This window comes from Papaver somniferum, chromosome 11 (genome assembly GCF_003573695.1).
Source record: "Papaver somniferum cultivar HN1 chromosome 11, ASM357369v1, whole genome shotgun sequence".
NCBI lineage: Eukaryota > Viridiplantae > Streptophyta > Magnoliopsida > Ranunculales > Papaveraceae > Papaver > Papaver somniferum.
In genome coordinates, this window is record NC_039368.1 from 72,348,848 (window position 1) to 72,369,543 (window position 20,696).

The window sequence follows — 20,696 nt, forward strand, 5'->3', positions numbered from 1 at the left end:
TTCTATTTTATCTTTTTATTTGCAATAATTATATGATTATTTTCCTTGAACTATTATTGAATATGATTTTTATTTTAGTGATTGTGATTTATTTTGTTGGAGTATGTTTAGTTTTAAGACTTTTGATGCTTCATACTTGGTATTTACAATTATTACTTTTGAAAATCTACTTGTTGCAATACTTTAGAATCAAATTAACGAGAAAATTGCATAAATATAAGTATTGGTTTAATCACTTTGAACTTGGAAAATAGTGGAATCTTAGCCTCAGTGTTTCTTTTAATATTAATATCATCTTTGTTTGAGTTTGCTATAATTTTTATTGTGTTTGCTATTTTAGTTTTGAATTTAAGTCTAAAAAAATCCTTCATAAGTCTGAGAAACGACACTCTTTTTACCACTATCTACAAATCACATCAGCTCAAACCTCGATTTCCGAATAATTATAATGCTCCTAGACAGCATGCCTGCTAGTATAGAGCCATCAGTTAATTATTTCTAGTCGCAGGATTCATCAATTGAATTCCTAGAAAATATTTTACGTTTTGTATAGTATTTCGTTACTTCAATTTATGGCTTTTCCCGGCAGAATTTCATGGGTTAGTAATAAATATTCAACGTACGGGCATCTGAGCCACCATCGAGTAAGCCCCGAGAAAATGGTGCAAATGTATTCAGCAATAAATGCACTAACGAGCACCTGAATGCACGAACGAGCATTCCAAAACACGAAGGAACGATGAAACCATGGAGAAAATAATAATAATAGATATTTAAGAAGGCGTCTAAGGGGACCAAGCCCACGGGCTGGCCGGTCATGCCGCCGTGGCTGGTCCCACACCCCTTCCTTTATTTTATCATATTTTATTATTTTCCTTGATCCCATGAAAATCCTTTCGTTTGAGCAAATCCCTTCGATTCGTAGTATTTCCTTCACATCAAGGAAATTATACAAAAATTACATAAAATTAGGAAAGGTGTCGCGGGACCGTGGTCACTAGCCGGCCGGTCATGCCCTAGCCGCGACCGGTCCCACATCTTGCAATTCCTTATTTTGTTAATTATTATTTCCATCATCTCATGGAAATTCCTTAATCTTATGAAACTCCTCAGTTTCATGATATTTCCTTCACATCAAGGAAATTATACAAAAATTACATAAAATTAGGAAAGGTGTCACGGGACCATGGTGCTAGGCGGCCGGTCATGCCCTAGCCGTGACCGGTCCCAACCTTGTAATTCCTTATTTTATTAATTATTATTTCCATCGTCTCATGGAGATTCCTTAATCTGATGAAACTCCTCAGTTTCATGATATTTCCTTCACATCAAGAAAATTATACAAAAATTACATAAAATTAAGAAAGGTGTCACGGGACCGTGATCACTAGCCGGCCGTCCATGCCCTACCGTGACCGGTCCCACGCCTTGTAATTCTTTATTTTATTAATTACTAGATCTTTACCCGTGCCGTAACGGCACGGGCCTCGGCGTTGGTCCATTTTGAATATTGTGTCCCTAAAACTTATCAACTCCTTCCTATGTACTGGGTTAATAGAATTCACTTGGAATTTCCTTATTTTATTTTTCCTATTTTTTATATTTTTATAAAAATTAATATTAGCTCAGGTTTCATCCTATTTTTTCTTGAAAATGATCTGTAGGGCATCAAATTATTGTCTCCGTAACGGCATGGGACTACCACAGTAGAAGTTCGTCATGATGGATTAAGCTATTCAAAATCATAAGAGAAATGAAGTTTTATTGTGGCACGAACGTGATAGGTTCTGCACAAAAGGCTGTTCTTATGGCCTCAAAATTTCAACCTCATACAGATATCGATTACTTTGATCTTATAACTTCAGCTTTAAACAAATTTTGACGATGGTATGGGTATAAAATGTATTAATATTGAGTCGATTCCCCAGTCAAGTATGCTTTTCATGCGGCGAACGGAAATCATATAGTAACAGCGTTCTACTCGGTAAAATAGATCAGTAGTAAAAAGAATTTGTAATAGGCAACAAAAACAAAGATGGTTATTACAAATTTCTCTAAAAAAGACTTGTCTAAAACGTGGATATAGAAATTTTTTGCTTCATCAGATCTCTGGAGACTAAAATCCCCATAACAGAACACCTAGGGATAATCCTTCTTTCAAGCTACAATTAAAAATGATCGTTTGCAGCAATAACCGATGAATCATAATCCACTTCGTTCACAAGGAAATTCATCATCTCCATAACGTTTTAATGTGTTTTATTGGAACACAACATATTCATGGCGCCAAACATTTTTGTGTCTATCTGATTGCGTTCTGTATTTCTATTAGTACTCCAGTTTTTTTTTTTTTTTTTTATCAGATTAGTACTCCAGTTGGGTTTTGCATATATCAATTATTCTTAGCTTTCACACATATCAAATACCCTTAAATCATGTTTAAATGAAAATCATGGTAAACGATTAAATGACCGATAGCATTAAAAACCTTAGCAAAGAAACATAGACAACTATGAAAATAGGAAATGAAATTTTAACAGACAAACTTAGGCTTATGACTAAGCTTAGTAACAGACAAACACCATAATGACTTATTCCTAGGCAAAGCAAAAAACAAAAACCCCATAAACTCCGACGTACTTAATGATATGTCCGATGTAAAGCAAAAAGCTGCCCCTTTTAGTTGTTTCCTATGCAGACCTTGTTTTGTGGGTTATGTTCCGCTGATAACGAAGCATGTTTGTTGCTGGGCAACCTGCATAAACGCTCTATATCCAGATCAGCTGTTGAGGCATATGGGTAAGTCATCCTTGCCACCACGTATATCTTGTATTCTTGATTCTGGTAATACTGGTCAATAGTTACCTGGTAATCAATTTCCACGCCTAGGACTGTCATCAACGCCTTGTCAATGGCAATTTTTCCGTTTTCTTGGTTCCATAAGAAAGATAGCAATTAGTCAGGTTGGGTAGAATTACGGGAACTTGCTGGTTACCGTGCTCCGCTCCCAGGTGTGATGGGACCGGTGTCATCTGTGAAATAACTCATATTTCATAAATGTGTTGCCTTGCACATGATACATACCTCTTCTAAACGGAGCAGTTTTGTTGTCGTGCATCGCAGGATCTTTTGGATTTTAAAGTCTGGCACTTCAAAAATAGTAGTCTCTGTAGGATCTTCCACCCTTAACCGAATTGAGAACCTATCAAAATTATTTTAAGTTTGGTTAATTACTGGCCATAAATAAATTAGCAGTGACACAGTGTTTTTTAAGCAAAGTACAGGTTGTAATCTATTACCTTGGTATTGGTATATCAACCTGGATCTGACAGTTAGAGCACCAAAGTTCACCGTCACAATCCATCCATAACCCCGTAATTGCAATTGGTGCAATTAAATAGTACCAACTCTTTATTATTTGAGTGGTTGTTGCTTTGCATATTGTTTTGTGCGTAAACTGTCATCATCAATCCATTGTTTGGTTAATTGTAACACGGGGTTAATTTTTGTGTAATTTTTTTTTTGATAAGTATATTGACGCAAGTAGTCTATAATGGATATTGACGGAACTAATGCCAAATATTACACGGTCGATGTATCAATGTAAAAAGTTAAGTGTAACATTATCTGTTTAGTTACCTTTGGTTTTCCAATGTGCTGTAGAAAGTCATTAACCGTCTTTTTCTGATTCTGATTGGTAACTGGAAGTACATCAAGCAATGCATCCGGCATGTTTGGCTCTTTTGGAGTTATTTCCCCAGCCAAGTCGATATCTGCGTATTAGATATAGATATGTTAGTTGGTATCATAATTCGCTTAGTTATACATCAAGCAGGGATGTATAATCACATAGTTTACTTTAATATGCAGGGATGGAATTAAGATAAGGTTGTTTGCAAATTCAGCCAATTGGGTTAATTTTGTACATCAAGCAATACATCCGACATGTTTGGCTCTTCTGGAATATCGAGGTCAAAGTAAATTTTTGTCGCATTAGTTGAAGAGAGCGACGCCTTGCCTGTATAATCATATGGGTTAATTTAATATGCAGGGATGGAATTAAGATAAGTTTGTTTGCAAATTCAGCCAATTTGGTCATTAAGATTTGTGTACCAAGATATTGCTTGACATAGACACCAGCAAGCCGCAGATTCATGCGCTTCAAGGTTCCGGGTAAGCTCAGAAGTGGAATCACCCCATAGTGTGACCTTAATCTTCAAACCACTGTTTTCAGGTTGAAAATGTAACTTTGCGAGACAGGCGTATCCAACGAAGACTAAATTAAATTGACGGTGTTAACTGAATTTTGCTCGAACCTACCTTAAGTTTTCCAGTGTTAGCTCACGCATGAAACTTGCATTGCCAGAATTTCGCTTTAAACTGCTGCAAGTTTGTGTGGCTGGTCAGCACACCGGCAACATCTGCAAACAACAATAGTTAAATATTAGGTGATTTAAGCACGGCTTGGGATTCAATAAATGTAATATTCACTGAAGTCACCAGTAAGGTAAGTGTTGGTGTTAGCAGCTGCAAGGTTCTCAAGCTCAGTGAAATTGAACTTGTGGCGAGAAATCGACGCACTGGAGGCTTCAAGTGGTGTAATATCAGTATTCAAGTTAAAGTAGGTGCGGTAGTCATTCTGGGCAGGGCGGAACATTTTTTTTCCTGGGGCAAATGTCAAATTGTTAAGACACAACAGCATCCCCTCTTCTACCAGGGGTTCAAATTTCCAAATGAATTTCTTTTGAACAATTGCGTGCAGAAGGTCACTCTGAGATACGATAAGGCAATAATATTATTAGTAGTTATTAAAACCCCTGCAAAAAATATAAAAGGAACTGATTGTTGAGTCTGCAGATGCCTACAATCCTGTGTAATATACACATGGTAATTGAAAGCTCACTAACCCCCGGCAGATGACTACAATCTTATCTAATCTACACAGTGTAAACCCATCGTACACCAAAGCATAATTGAAAGCATTTCTGAGTACCAATAAATTTACATTGCAAGACTCAGTTTAACTGTTAACCAATTTCCCTATGGCAGAATATATTATGAAGTGTTATAATATACCATGAAGTGCTCATATCTCATAAAATGAGCACAGCAGCAGGATGAAATCATATTCAGTTTGCTACTTACGGTGTCATCCAGCAGGAGCAAATCAAGGCCGGTAACATCATTGGTTTTCATGAAGTCTATTTCATGCCACATCCGGACAATGCGAACTCGGGCCATCCATGGTCCGATTCCATCTTTTTGCTGAAAGTCTTTCAGTGTTAAGATTCCCAGAGCCTGAACACCAGAGGCAGCGGTGGGAAGCACTGTGGTAGCCATTACGTAAATCTACATGATTTTCAAAAGCCGCAAATAAGGTTAGCAACTAAATAAAACAGCAGGAGAAAAAAAGAATTCATATTAAAAATGGTCCTCCAAAATTTACTCTGGAATCACTGCAGCAGAGAATTTCAAAATAGGGAAGATGTGGTGATTGAGCGTGCTTTGCCTCTGAAAATATGGTGACTTATATAGGCCACATATTTTCATTCTTTCAATGCCAGGACAATTAGTGGGCACATAATGAAACGCCTGCCAAAAAATGAATGGGCAATGAAAGGAAAAAAAAACACACAAAAGAAGATGGAAGGCGAAAGGTACCTAGCAATTACTCATGCTAAAATTAAGAGGCTTGTAACGGCAAATTTTAAGAGACAATTAAACATAGATAACCTGAATCGTCCAATGATGAAATAATGATGTGCGAGCTAACAATTCAGGTATAAATGGGCACGGCACCGAGCAATTAGGTCAAAAACCAATACCCAGTTCTTAAACGTAATCAGAACATTAAATAAATAAAAAAAAAAATTAAATTCACACATAATCAAAACTATAATCTTTAGGGAATCAAAGAAACAAGTAAAAATAATAATCAATACAAATAACGAACGAAATTGATATCTTCATACCTGTGATTGTTGTAAACATCAAAACCAGGGACCACTTATTCATCTTCCCTGGAAAGAAATCAAACACTAAAATCAGGGAAAACAACCTCAATGATCTTCATGGACTAATAGAATCAGGGAGCACTTATTCATCTTACCTAGTAAGAAATGAAACACCAAAATCAGGGAAAACATCCCCAATGAAAGGCTAACAATGAAACCTGCGTGTCCCATGTCCAAATGATTTTGACCTAATCAGGGAAAACATCCCCAATGAAAAATCATAAACCTAAACGAACATTTTCTCCACAACGTCGAAATGTTTCTAGATCTGAACCAGTGGGGGAGAACGATGTGGTGAGAGAGAGAACCATGGGATGTGCGTTTGGGTGCATATCCGAATTAACTTAACATTGTAATGAACGCCACACGTGCGAGATGTAAGGAGTGGTCTGGGCAACATATCCCTTGATTTATCTTTGTCTGGACAAATCCTGACCACCACTAACACAGACAAACTTCAAAAAAGGGAAGATGTGGTGATTGAGTGTGATTTGCCTCTGAAAATCTGGTGACTTATGTAGGCCACATATTTTCATTCTTTCAATGCCAGGACAATTAATGGACACAGAATGAAACGCCTGCCAAAATATGAATGGGCAATGAAAGGAAAAAAAGACACAAAAGAAGATGGAAGGCCAAAGGTACCTAGCAATTACTCATGCTAAAATTAAGAGGCTTGTAACGACAGATTTTAAGAGACAATAAAACATAGATAACCTGAATCGTCCAATGATGAAATAATGATGTGCGAGCTAACAATTCAGGTATAAATGGGCACGACACCGAGCAGTTAGGTCAAAAACCAATACCCAATTCTTAAACGTAATCAGAATATTAAATAAAAAAGAAAAGAAAAATAAATAAATAAATTCACAAAGAATGAAAACTACAATCTTTAGGGAATCAGAGAAGCAAGTAAAAATAATAATCAATACAAATAACGGACGAAATTGATGTCTTCATACCTGTGATTGTTGTAAACACCAAAATCAGGGACCAGTTATTCATCTTCCCTGGAAAGAAATCAAACACTAAAATCAGGGAAAACAACCTCAATGATCTTCATGGACTAATAGAATCAGGGAGCACTTATTCATCTTACCTAGTAAGAAATGAAACACCAAAATCAGGGAAAACATCCCCAATGAAAGGCTAACAATGAAACCTGCGTGTCCCATGTCCAAATGATTTTGACCTAATCAGGGAAAACATCCCCAATGAAAAATCATAAACCTAAACGAACATTTTCTCCACAACGTCGAAATGTTTCTAGATCTGAACCAGTGGGAGAGAACGATGTGGTGAGAGAGAAAGAACCATGGGATGTGCGTTTGGGTGCATATCCGAATTAACTTAACATTGTAATGAACGCCACACGTGCGAGATGTAAGGAGTGGTCTGGGCAACATATCCCTTGATTTATCTTTGTCTGGACAAATCCTGACCACCACTAACACAGGCAAACTTCAAAAAAGGGAAGATGTGGTGATTGAGTGTGATTTGCCTCTGAAAATCTGGTGACTTATGTAGGCCACATATTTTCATTCTTTCAATGCCAGGACAATTAATGGACACAGAATGAAACGCCTGCCAAAATATGAATGGGCAATGAAAGGAAAAAAAGACACAAAAGAAGATGGAAGGCCAAAGGTACCTAGCAATTACTCATGCTAAAATTAAGAGGCTTGTAACGACAGATTTTAAGAGACAATAAAACATAGATAACCTGAATCGTCCAATGATGAAATAATGATGTGCGAGCTAACAATTCAGGTATAAATGGGCACGACACCGAGCAGTTAGGTCAAAAACCAATACCCAATTCTTAAACGTAATCAGAATATTAAATAAAAAAGAAAAGAAAAATAAATAAATAAATTCACAAAGAATGAAAACTACAATCTTTAGGGAATCAGAGAAGCAAGTAAAAATAATAATCAATACAAATAACGGACGAAATTGATGTCTTCATACCTGTGATTGTTGTAAACACCAAAATCAGGGACCAGTTATTCATCTTCCCTGGAAAGAAATCAAACACTAAAATCAGGGAAAACAACCTCAATGATCTTCACGGACTAATAAAATCAGGGAGCACTTATTCATCTTACATAGTAAGAAATGAAACACCAAAATCAGGGAAAACATCCCCAATGAAAGGCTAACAATGAAACCTGCGTGTCCCATGTCCAAACGATTTTGACCTAATCAGGGAAAATATCCCCAATGAAAAATCAGAAACCTAAACGAACATTTTATCCACAACGTCGAAATGTTTCTAGATCTGAGCCAGTGGGAGAGAACGTGTGGTGAGAGAGAGAGAGAACCATGGGATGTGCGTTTGGGTGCATATCCGAATTAACTTGACATTGTAATGAACGCCACACGTGCGAGATGTAAGGGGTGGTCTGAGGAACCACATCCCTTGATTTATCTTTGTACGGACAAATCATGACCACCACTAACACATACAAACTTAGCCCAGCTTTGTTTTGTACTAATGATTTTCATCATCACATGAAAATCCCTTAATTTCATGATATTTCCTTCAAATCATGAAAATAATATAAAATTAGGGAAGACTCAAGGGACCGGCGCCTAGAAGGCCGACCTTGCCCAATCCGGTCCCACACGCTCTTATTTTATTATTATTAATATTATTTGTTTCCCTCATCTGATGGAAACTCCTTGATTTCAACAAACTCCTTGATTTCATGATATTTCCCTAAAATCATGAAAATAATATAAAATTAGGAAAAATGCCACGGGGCCGGGCTCATTGGCCGGACGGCCATGCCTTGGCCATAGCGGCCCTACACTTCATGATTCCTTCATTTTATTATTATTATTTCCTTCATCTTATGAAGTTTCCTCAGTTTCAGCAAAATCCTTGATTTCTTCATATTTTCTCAAAATGTTGCTCAAACGCAGATCAAAAAATATCAAAATTCTCAGGACTGAGACACGGTCACTTTGGCGACATGAGCATGTAACCTTGGGCGACCAAGGTTGGCTCTTTGGCTTGCAAGGATCCGGTCTCACGCATTTTCACAATTTTGACCTAATTTGCGCAATTGCATGTATTAGGTCCAGAACTCTTCCAAACGACTTGGAATTTCATCAAATGATCGTCAGTCGATCCCGTGACCAACCAAGGCCGGTTTCATGACTCCTTGGTCGGTCCTTCATCTCTTCATAATTTATTAGGTTTTATCACCTAAGGTTCAGAGGAACATTATTCGAATAAATGATTAAGCCAGCATTTAATCATCTTTTCACCAACTGGTCTTCAAGAGACTTTGGTATTTTGCTCACTTGAGCATCTGGGCGTTACATGGTCGATTCATCATCCCATGTAGGCGGTCCCTCCTTCACTCCGTGGTTGATTTTCAATGAATCATCAATTGATCGAAATTAGGGTTTCGAATCCAAGGTTCATGACTCCAGATTCAAACGCTAATAATTTTACGTTGATCCCGTGATCAACATCTTAATTATTATACTCGTGCAATTGCCAGTATTTTACATTAATATTTTATTTGGTCATGCTACCAATAATTCATCAAACGAGAAACATTTGCTCAAATGAGCAATATTTGCTCAGACTAAGGAATATTGGTTCAACTATCAATATTCAACAATCCATCGAATGAGCAATATTTTCTCACCTTAACTATCAACATTTACTCGAGAATTATACCTATGTCTCAACAGACACGTTCAATTCATGAGTCTCAGAACATTTTCAAATCACGTTCGACTCATCAATACAAGGACTCATCGTCCCATGAAGTCAGCAGCTGACTAACTAAATACACGTCTGCCTTGCAGACTCCACAATCACGAGACATCAATCGTGTCACATGGGGAGATATTAACTAGGGTTTGGGTCTGGCGGTCTACGACACGTGTGATCATCCACGATGAAAATGTGAGCAAGTCGTGTAATCAGTTGAAGGAGTTAGCAAAGTAGTGGGTAAAAAATCAACCAAGTCTCCGCACGATGAGCAACTGGTTTTAAACACGATTTCCACTTCCCCACTCTTTGACTCCAGTAATTGTCACACTTCATGGGATCAAGGTGTTTGCAATTCTAGCAGTATAAATAAGTCTCTGAATCATGATTGGAACAACAAACAATTCTCGATAGACAGTCTTTCGTCTACACGAACTCATCATCTTAGCAATTACTCTTAAGTGAGTAAACTCAATCATTCAAAAACTATTTACACGCAAAATACACAACACACCAACAATCCTTGATCACCATTGATCTCACACATTTCTCAGCTTTCCTCTTACAGATCGACCCATCCTCTCTTGTGATTGAATTGATTCTGGAACGACCATTATCTTGGTTTAGGCCGGAGTCCTACAGATTGATATCTCGAACTTAAAGCACTCCCTTCTTGCAGTGCATCTGTGTGAGGTTAAACATTTTGCTCGGTTCAAGGAGACTCCTCCGCACGGTCGTCTCCTCAATTCCGTAAAAACCAGCAAATCGTTTTTCCCCATCTACAGATTGGCGACCACACTGGGAGATCATTCTCTCGGTTGCAATCTCAGTTTTCATGATGGTCGGTCTTAGGCCTACTTCAGAAACTCCAGATCATAACCAGAGTATTTCAAATGGTGACATTCCTCATGCTCGTTCGAACGACTCTGGTAATGTTCTTCATCCTTACTTCACTACTCCTTTTCCCTCTATTGATGCATCCGACGTGGAAATCCCATCATTGGCTGAATTGGCACGGAGGCGAGGAATTTTGGCTGGGAGCATCAATCGATTGAAAGAAGCGATCGATGAACTATTCAACTGTACGGTAGAGTTGACAAGACTTTTGGGAGCATAAGTGGTGGAACGCTCTACTACCACTGATGCTCCTCAAACCAACAGTTTCACTACTTACGAGAAGCCGGTGGATCAGGATGTCACACACTTGATTGAAAATCTATGTGAACTCCTACATTTCTGAAGGGACAATGTACGAACATGTTCGCTGCACTCAACCAAATATCATCAGACGTGCAACTAACTCCGTCATGCCTAGCAGTTGAAGAAACATCCATGATGTCTGAGCATTCGATCAACAATATCACATTCGGAGAAGAAGACTGCATGGAAGATGAAGGGCATAATCGAGCCTTGTACGTGATTGGTTTTATCAAAGACTCTGAATTCAAGAGAGCTCTTGTCGATACGGGCGCTTCTACAAATATTATTACTATGAAGACTCTCAAAGCGTCCAAGTTCCCACAAAGTAAAATTGTTCGTCATCCCATCTTGATGACATGTTTTGAAGGAAGCCAGATCCATATATATGGATATGTATACGTAGACTTGAAGGTAGGGCCTATTCAATCAAATGCCAAATTTCACGTGATCGAACAAGAGCCTGATTATCACATGATACTCGGACGACCGTGTCTCCATGACAATAAAGTGGTTTCTTCGACATACCATCAATGCATGAAGGCCCTGCTCAATAACAAAATTGTTCGTATTGCGGCTTCATCATCTCCTTACGTCCCGGTCTATGACGCTGAATTCCTTGAGTCTCAAAAGGACATCCCCGAACCTCCAAGAAAGATTTACAGTACTCCACTCCCAATGTAGGTCAATTGAAGAAGTTGCTGACAAACCATCATCCTCAGGTGCTAAGTCGGTCAAGTCATTTGTTACGCCGATCAAGCGCCGTAAGGATCAGGTCTCAACTCCGGGATCTAATTTCATAGCCAGTCATGATGAGGAAGGGAGGATCATCTACCGTGGACACAAAGGTTAGAAATTAACAGGGGAGAAAGATGAAAAATCTCCCCGCCCCGAAGAATCATGTCAGAGCAAACCATCACTCGGCGAAGAAGTTCAAGATGCTCCACGACAATTGCAAGGCGACATTGATTCCACCACTGATGATCTCGAAACAATCAACATCGGGATGGAGGATGATCCAAGGCCAATTTTAATTAGTTCCACGCTATCACCAGAGGAACGGACGGAACTGATAAATCTTCTGAAAGAGTATCAGGATGTCTTCGCTTGGACGTACGAAGAAATGCATGGTCTAGACGACAAATTAGTTACTCATCATCTGCACATCACTCCTGGCTCAAAAGCTGTCAAACAACCGCCTAGGCAGTTCAGACACGAAGTCGAGGAGAAAATCAAAGTCGAGATTCAGAAACTACTAACACAGGATTCATCAAACCAATTCAGCACCCAACATGGCTGGAAAACGTTGTTCCTGTCAAGAAGAAAAATGGTCAAATCAGATGTTGTGTTGATTTCAGGAATCTGAATAAATGTTGTCTGAAGGATGATTTTCCCTTACCCAAAATTGATATGCTCGTTGATGCAACCAGTGGTCACGGTATGTTCTCATTCATGGATGGTTACAGTGGATACAACCAGATCAAGATGTACGAGCATGCTGCCAACAAGACCGCATTCCGTACTCCTATTGGGAATTTTCACTACGCCGTGATGCCCTTTGGATTAAAGAATGCAGGTGCTACTTATCAATGAGCCATGACTGCTATATTCCACGACATGATGCACAAGCAAGTGGAAGACTATGTTGATGATGTGGTGGTGAAGTCGAAGACTCGAGCATCCCACTTTGAAGTTCTGAGATAAGCTTTTGAAAGATGCATAGAATACAAATAAAAGATGAATCCTCTGAAGTGTGCTTTTGGTGTCTCCTCCGGAAAGTTTCTAGGGTTCCTGGTCACTGCGGAAGGAATCAAAGTCGATCCAGACAAGATGAAATCTATAACTACCATGCCTCCTCCACGCACTGTGAAAGAACTCCAGAGTTTTATGGGAAAGGTGAGTTATATTCGACGTTTCATTCTTGGATTGGCTCAACTCATTGCTTCGTTCACCCCTATGCTGAAAAATGGAGCAAGTTTTACATGGACAACCGTCGAACAAGAAGCATTCCAGAAAATACAGCAGCTATTGTTATCACCTGTTGTCATGAAATTTCCAGTGCAAGGACGGCCACTAATACTTTACACAGCTTCCAGTGATGTTTCTATTGGAGCACTTCTTGCTCAAGAAGACGAAGAAGGTATCGAACGTCTGATCTACTACTTCATCCGTACGATGAGAGACGCTCAACTCCGATACCCAAAAGCTGAAAGAGCATGTATAGCATTGGTACATGCAATCTAGAAATTCAGCACTACTTGCCAACAGAGTCGTGCTTGTTTCCAAAGCCAACCCTATAAAGTTTTTACTATCAAAGCCAGCTTTGATAGGGAGAGCAGCAAAGTGGCTACTTCAGATGTCATAGCTTGACATAGATTGTGTACCACCTAAAGCAATCAAAGGTCAAGCAGTTGCAGACTTGCTCGTTGCTTTTCCAGGAGAAGATGCAACAATGTTACATAAAGATGTACCCCACGAGTTTCCAGAGGTCTTGATTATCGAAGAAGAGACGTGTCTTTTATACTTTGACGGATCCGCCACCCCTAGCAATGACACTGGAGGAGCGGGCGTAGTGCTAGTATCTCCATCTGGCGAAGTATTCTCGCACTCGTTCAAGTTGGATTTCCATTGCATGATGAGTGCTAAAAAGTGCATATTTCTATATATTTTTCTTGGCATTTAACTCATCTTTTGTGCATTAATTCTACATTTTATCCCATATTCTGTATTTTCATTGTTTTCAAGAATAAATATTTTTATTAATTAATTTTTCTTTTTTAGGTTAGAAATAAAGTTTGGATGAATTACGAAGCAAAAAGAGCAGAAAAGTGGTGGAAGCCGATAGGAATCACGCAAGAAAGCCGCGAGGAATGTTGTGCACAAGACCAAAAGGCTAGAAATGGGCTTAACAAGGAAGAATTGTTCTTAAAGAAGATATGGGCTTGGCATACCCAAGGCCCAAAACCCTTACCCAAACCCATTTCAAATATCCATAGCCCACTTCTCCTGTAGCCGTCAGATTGGATCATCTCAGCATCTATGGTCGCCTCATCGTCGTGCATCAAAATCTGAAGATCGTGCTTCACACTACAACACCTAACTCTAATCTGCGCCGTTAATTTTGATGTATTATACATCCAACGGTCGCTACAAGCTCCCTTCTATCTCGCCGTCAGATTGATCTATCAATTCCACATCCAACGGCTGAGTTTAGCAAATCATCAAGCTTGATATCCCCGCCACACACCCAAGCACCTAATACCTATACCCATCAACCAAACACTCCCCTCCTTCTTCTCCATCGACTTCACCTCCCTCACCCCCGTCTGCAGAACCACTCCCCATCGCCTGCACCACCATCATCACCTCCACCACCTTTCTCAACCACTCCACAACCAAACCAACTACAACCCATCTCCTTTCCCATCATTTCCCTACCTCTCTACCTATCTATTTCATCGATCTCTCTTCTTTTCTTTCTCTGAAACCCTAGGAGAAAAATTGATGAATTAGGTCGAGTTAGAAAAGCAATTGGAAGGCATGGAGAGGAGCAGGAGAGTCAGAAGAAGAATGGGTCGACGCATGGAGTAGTTATCATTCCATCAAATTAGGTAAATCAGTAACCCTAATTTCTCTGATTTGGGGGAAAATTATTGTAACCCTAATTGAGTGCTTGTAACTATAAATAGATGTTGTAGGTGTGTGTAAAAGATATGCCTGGGCTAGCCAGTGCTTCACCCAAGAGGAATGGAATAGCCAGTGCCTCAAGGGTTAGTTCTTAATTTAAATTATTTTGTAAATTTCAATTGTATTTGTTCACCATGTCTAGTATGTTCTAATTTACTTGCTAGGGCTTAGATGAAACTCTTGATTGCATGCTAGGATAGTTAGTATACATGTTATTGTTCTTGTGATGTTTAAACTGAAGTAGGACTGATAATTAGCCATTTGAGCTAATTCACCTGTGATCAGCTGTGCTGTAAGAAGACAGCTGATGCTAGGGGTGAAGTTGTGATTGTGGTTAAGAAATCAGTCCATTTGAAGAACTGTATTGAATTTCCTTAGGAATGATAGTTAACTAGTTGAGCCAAAATACCTGTGATCAGCTGTGCTGTAAGAAGACAGCTGATGCTAGGGGTAAGTTAGCAAGGTTAGTTAGTAAATCAGTCATTGTAGTCTTCCCTGAAATAAAAAGACATAGCTTGGATAAGAACTTCCTTAGTTTAGTATCAAGATGTGGAATCAAATGCCTTAGTATCCTCCTAGTCTACCATCTGTAGTTGTAATCATCTTCACTGCCTTTGGCTCACTGCCACTGTCACTCTTTGCTTCATTAGTTCACTGCTTAGAGAATTAGCTTAGGAAACTTCAACTCACACCCTAGTCCTTGTGGATTCGACCCGTATTTGCACAAGCTACAATCGACACCGTGCACTTGCGGTTAACAAGTAGGCTTCCTCTTTGCTCTTATTTTCTTACATCCTTTAAAGCCTACCATTGCACCAACAATTCAGCAGAATATGAAGCTTTTCTTTGGCCAAGCAAGCAGAAGCAACACACCTTGAGATAAGGGGATATTTAAAACTACCGGTCAATCAAATGAATGGAGCATACACTCTCAAAAAAATCACGCTCGCCCCATTCAGAACAGAAGCGCAACGGATATTAACTCATTTTGCTGATGCAACGATTGTCCATACTGGACGAACTAACAACAGGCATGCTGACTGCCTGGCGAGTCTTGCTTCCAAGATGCAATTCGAAGGAGCAGAGAAAACAATCACAGTACAGAGGCGTGCTGTGTCATCTACCTGGCTTGCTCAAGTTTAAGACATTCAAACAAACGATTGGCGAGCACCTATTATTCATGAACTAAGTAGTTCTCTTTTCAGAAGGGAAAGTCAGTCTCAAGGAATTAAAGAATTATTTATTGCTTCATGGAGCGTTATACTATCGAAATCCTGATGGGTCTTTATCATGATGCCTCGGAAACGACGAAGCGGACGAACAACACAAACGCATACATGAAGAAATCTGCGGACAGACGTTAGTAGTAACACTTTACAGAAAGCTTCAAAGGATGGGATACTATTGACCTTCCATGGATACTCAATCAAGAATTCTGCAAAGATCTTGTCCCAATTGCCAGACGCCTCCTCATCACTTGGAAGCTTTGACGGTCCATCACACTGGGGACTGGAGGGAACCTTACATCAAGTACCTTCGGGACAATGAATTGCCGCTGGAAAAGAAAGAAACAATCAAACTCATTCAGAGAGCTAAAAGATTTGTCTTTCTTGATGGAATCTTATACCACAAAAGCTTTGGTGGGAACTTACTGAGATGCTTACCTGAGCATGAAATCCCAATAATTTTAAAAGAAATGCACGATGGAGAACATCAAGGAAAAAGGAAATTATTTCTCCAAATTCATGAAAAATATTATTGGCCAACCATGGAAGACGATGCAGCTGCGCACGTTCAGAGGTGTCATCAATGCCAAGTCCATGGTAATCTCATCCACACTCCTTGTCTACCATTGAATTCTGTAAATAGTCCATGGTCTTTCTATAGCTGGGGACTGGATATTATCGGGAAGATCAACCCAGCATCTTTGAAGCAGCATGAATGCATCATCACTGCACATGAGTATTTCACCAAATGGGTTGAAGCTATTCATCTTCGAAGTACCACCGGAGTCACGATTGCAGCCTTCATCAAAGAATACATAATATGTAGATTCAGTGTCCCTAAACATATTGTCACCGATAATGGAACTCCTTTTTCCAACAAGAACGTGACAGAATTGCTCGAGGAGTACGACATGAAACAAGTTTCTCCACACCGTACTATCCCCAAGGAAACGGACAAGTAGAGAGCACTAACAAAACTTTGATCTGAATTCTCAGCCGAACAATTCATGATAATCCTCGAACGTGGCATGAACAATTGTCTATGGCTTTATGGGCCTACCGTACTGTACCAAGGAGCTCGATCGGAACTTCACCATACTCTCTCGTCTATGGAGCCGACGCCATACTCCCAGCAGAAATCAAAATTCCTTCAGCAAGGATTGCAACAGCTAGTGGAGTACAATGGGATGAAACTGAAGTGTCCAACTCAAGAATTGCTGAAATGGACATGCTTGAGTCGAGGAGGGCTAAGGCAGAAAAATAAGTGGAAGCATACAAACAAAGGATCTCCAGAGCTTACAACAAAATGGTAAGACACCGAACATTCCAAGTAGGAGATTTAGTATTAAAAACGACAAAACACATTCAACAAGATATGTCTGCTCCCAAGTTCTCTCCAAAATGGGAAGGGCCGTATGTGATCATCAAAGCGGTGTCCAGCGGATACTACAAAATCTTAGCAGTTAATGGAGGAGTAAAAGGAAATATAATCAAAGGCAAATGGCTCAAGGCCTATTACGCCTGATCAACAGCAAGAAAATTAATCTTTTATCATCATTCAAACGCATTGCAAAATATAATTTATTTTCCTTCAAAGAGCGTGCAAAGTGCTCATATGTTCATCATACATTCAGTAATTGAACAAAATTCCTTCATACTGTCAGTTATTCTACCTTACCAAAAGAAACCTACAATCCTCTCAAATACTCACTCAGAGCAAACCATCCAACAATGGATAATTCTTATAGAAATCCATATCAAGCCTCTTCTGAAAGTTTTTAGTCTTCACTTTTAAGTCCTGAACAACTTTCTCAACCCTTGCCGACTCCAAGGCAAGTGCCTTCTCCTCCTCCAATATAGTAGTTGTAGCGGAAATCGCGTCAGCAGCAGCCGCTGCCCTGTCGATTTTGATCATCTCAAGACGATGACGAAGCCAGCCTATGTTGAATTGCAAGGTCTCACAATTCGAAATCATGACATCCCATCGATGCAGCTCATGATTCTTGACGTCTCGCAGATTCATTTCGATCATCTCTTCGATGATCGGTAATAATCCAGCGACGGTAGTCAAGAGGGTCGGTAGAAAGTCTCTCCACACTTCGTTTGTAGATATGTGCCCTTACCTTCTCCAAATCTTTGCGTACAGAGATGCATGACATTTTGGAATGACGAATCCACCAACTAACTCGTTATTCGGGCAAGTATTGGTAATGGGAGTTTCAAACGGGAGTCCAACTGTTGGGTACTCAGGGGAGTGAACTCTAACTCCAGTCCCCACGGAATTGGTAGAGTTCTCATCAACATGATTGCTGCCATCGTCAGCCACGGTCACGGACTTCCTATTCTTCCTCTTTCTAGATTCGACAACAACATGAACATCAACCTTCCATGAAGAAGTTTTCAATTTCAATAAGAATTGTAGCGTAATAAAGCTTCAGTCAAGAGGTCATGGAATTACTTACGGATGTTCCGGCTTCACGAGCTGACCTGTACCGTGCAGGAGATTTAACAGTCCGCTTGGGTCTCAAACCACAAGAAGAAGGCTGATTTCTCTGATTATCTTGCAACAAGTTATTTTCTTTGATCAGTCATCCTGATCAAATGCAGATGGAAGAAAACGTTCAACTCACCGAGACAGACACTTCTGCTTCATGCTTTGCCCGACGTTCATTTTAAGAAGAAGCAATACTGCTAGACATGATGATGAGAGGTATGATCGTGATCAAAATTTCTTCTGATAATACACAGGGGCAGAAGACGATGTGTAGTTTAAATAGAAAAACCTAAACATTGAAGGTCTGGATACTTATCCTGTAGCGGATAGTCAAATATGTTGCGGTTTTTATTGAAACCCTAATTCTCGAATCAGAGTGTATTTGGTAACATAGAAGAAGTGCGACAATACTGGGGACTGACAGTTCAGGCGTGTCCAACATGGCGATACTGGGGACCGACACTTCGGATGTAACCAACGTTGCAATTGTGAATTGATGATATGGCGGTCCGCGTGTCTCCTAGCCAGCTCGTATAGTTGCACTTCGTGGATAATTATTGTCTACATGGACATTGGTCCATCCTATTCAGCTGGATGTGAAGAAGATTCAGCAAAAAATACGATAAGGGATTATTGTTCAAAAATAATTTCTAACGCAACATCTCTACAACCAAACTGCTCAAACAATCAGAAAATATCTACTGCAACGGAAAATAAATAATCTCAGAAAGAATCGCGAGCAAGATTAATCATCAGATGCATCAGATTCATCGGAATCGTCAGATTTGTCAGAATTATCAGATTCGTCATCACTATTGTCTTTCGAAGAATCCTCATCAGTTTCTTCCTCAGAGCCACTGTTAGGTCCATTGACGAAGTCCGGTCTCTCATCAGGATCGATGTACAACATATCCCAGTACTCTTCTTCTTTACGCTCAGCTTCGAGGTCAGTTTCAACCAATCGCTCAATCTCCCCGGTACGCCGATGTGGCTTAATTTTGCGCTCCTGTGGCACCCACACGGGTTCGTCTTCCGAAGCATCTGAATCCGAAGCCACACCGTCAACACAAAATCTAAGTTTCTCCTCAGCTGCTAACCTTCTGCACTAGAATCGTTCCCTCCTTTGTCGATGATCAGCTAACGTCTAATCCTCGACTTTTCTCTTCAAGAGTTCCTCACGAGTAACTTTACGGTTTTTAAGAGGCATGTTGTGTTTCATTTCCTTAACATGATCCGTCTTGTCTCGAGCTTTGGCGACAAAAGTCTTGGAATCCTCTTCTGAAGAGCTAGAAGAATAGTAATAATCGTAATCGGTGCTGCTGGAAGTCACCATTGTCTGGAACCAGGAGAAAAGAATTATGGATATGCTGATTCACTACAAAATGGTAATTCTCAAATCTTACCTCTTTACAATTCCACTAGCGCAGTGATTGTGATATAAGAGTTAGCACCTCAAAATTTGCTCGTTCCTTGAAACCTGCGAAAACGAACGAAGCCTTATTATTTGAAAATTGAAACATGATTTTCCATAAAATCATGAACATAATTTTCATAGTGTGAACAACCACAACTGAGTTATGAAACTTACACCAAGGCAATACTTCATCATAAATAAATTGTCTAACTTCAAGGGTTGCTCAAAACCTATATTTTGATTTTAACAAGGTAATAAAAACGTGAATTATTCACGTAAAAATTTTCAAATTTTTTCTCTTTAATGTGAGCAAACTCACGTAGATAAAATATGTCATATATTTTTCATGGAACATGTCACGATTTCATAATAAAAAGAAAAACCTTTTTTTTTCCTTCGTACGATCGTCTGTCTTTGAAACGAAGGTTTATGCTAATTTTGTGAAAACTCACACCTTTTAACATAAAGTTTTGGTTTCCATGAAAGCTCATAAACAAAATTTTATCACTAGACACGGGTCTATATAAAAAAAATCTCTCCTAAATTAGGGATTATTTCTAGTTTCTTAAACTAACGATCGTACGAACATACGTTCCTAAAATAAGGGTTTTTTCATAAAACTCACATCCAAAAAATATGTACACACATATGATTTCTTATGATGAAAAACTCATGAACAAACAACAAGCTTTTAAAAAAAAATGCTTACCTGGTCGGTGCCGCCCGGAATATGGCCGAACGGTGGCGGTCCGGTCGGTGGCGACTGTCGACGGTGGTAAGCTCTGGCGGAAAATTTTCTCCTGCTCTCTTCCTTGCTCAGACGTGAAGGAGATGAAAAGATTAAGGTGGTGGTCGGTCGTAGAGGAGAAATAAAAAAAAAGGGTATTTATTCCCTTTTATATCAAACTTTATTTCCAAAACCTAATTC

The 20,696-nt window shown here is 39.4% G+C and overlaps 1 protein-coding gene across 22 annotated transcripts; it reads right to left on the bottom strand.

Annotated features, from left to right (window-relative positions):
* Positions 1-2,339: 2,339 nt before the first annotated feature.
* On the bottom strand, positions 2,340-8,186 carry LOC113322576. Of its 22 annotated transcripts, none has more exons than XR_003347233.1 (10): positions 5,973-6,350; positions 5,447-5,592; positions 5,146-5,349; positions 4,321-4,771; positions 4,114-4,224; positions 3,640-4,018; positions 3,300-3,457; positions 3,085-3,202; positions 2,866-2,930; positions 2,340-2,755 (listed from the first exon to the last, which is right to left on the bottom strand). XR_003347233.1 is itself a non-coding variant. In XM_026570688.1 (9 exons), exons 5-9 carry the CDS (start codon positions 4,154-4,156, stop codon positions 2,898-2,900), a joined length of 486 nt encoding a protein of 161 aa, XP_026426473.1. In that variant the 5' UTR covers positions 4,157-4,224; positions 4,321-4,771; positions 5,146-5,349; positions 5,447-5,592; positions 5,973-6,346; the 3' UTR covers positions 2,457-2,897. The 22 variants fall into 22 exon arrangements, 1 of the variants encoding a protein (XP_026426473.1); XR_003347231.1 differs by having other exon boundaries at positions 2,340-2,768; XR_003347218.1 differs by adding an exon at positions 8,126-8,186 and having other exon boundaries at positions 2,340-3,202; positions 5,973-6,020.
* Positions 8,187-20,696: the final 12,510 nt, after the last annotated feature.

Coding starts and splice junctions, on each gene's coding strand:
- LOC113322576 (XM_026570688.1), bottom strand. CDS start 4,156: ATGAATCTGCGGCTTGCTGGTGTCTATGTCAAGCAATATCTTG. Junction 3,203..3,299: donor GTTGATATACCAATACCAAG/GTAATAGATTAC, acceptor TAATTTTGATAG/GTTCTCAATTCGGTTAAGGG. Junction 2,931..3,084: donor AACTGCTCCGTTTAGAAGAG/GTATGTATCATG, acceptor TATGGAACCAAG/AAAACGGAAAAATTGCCATT.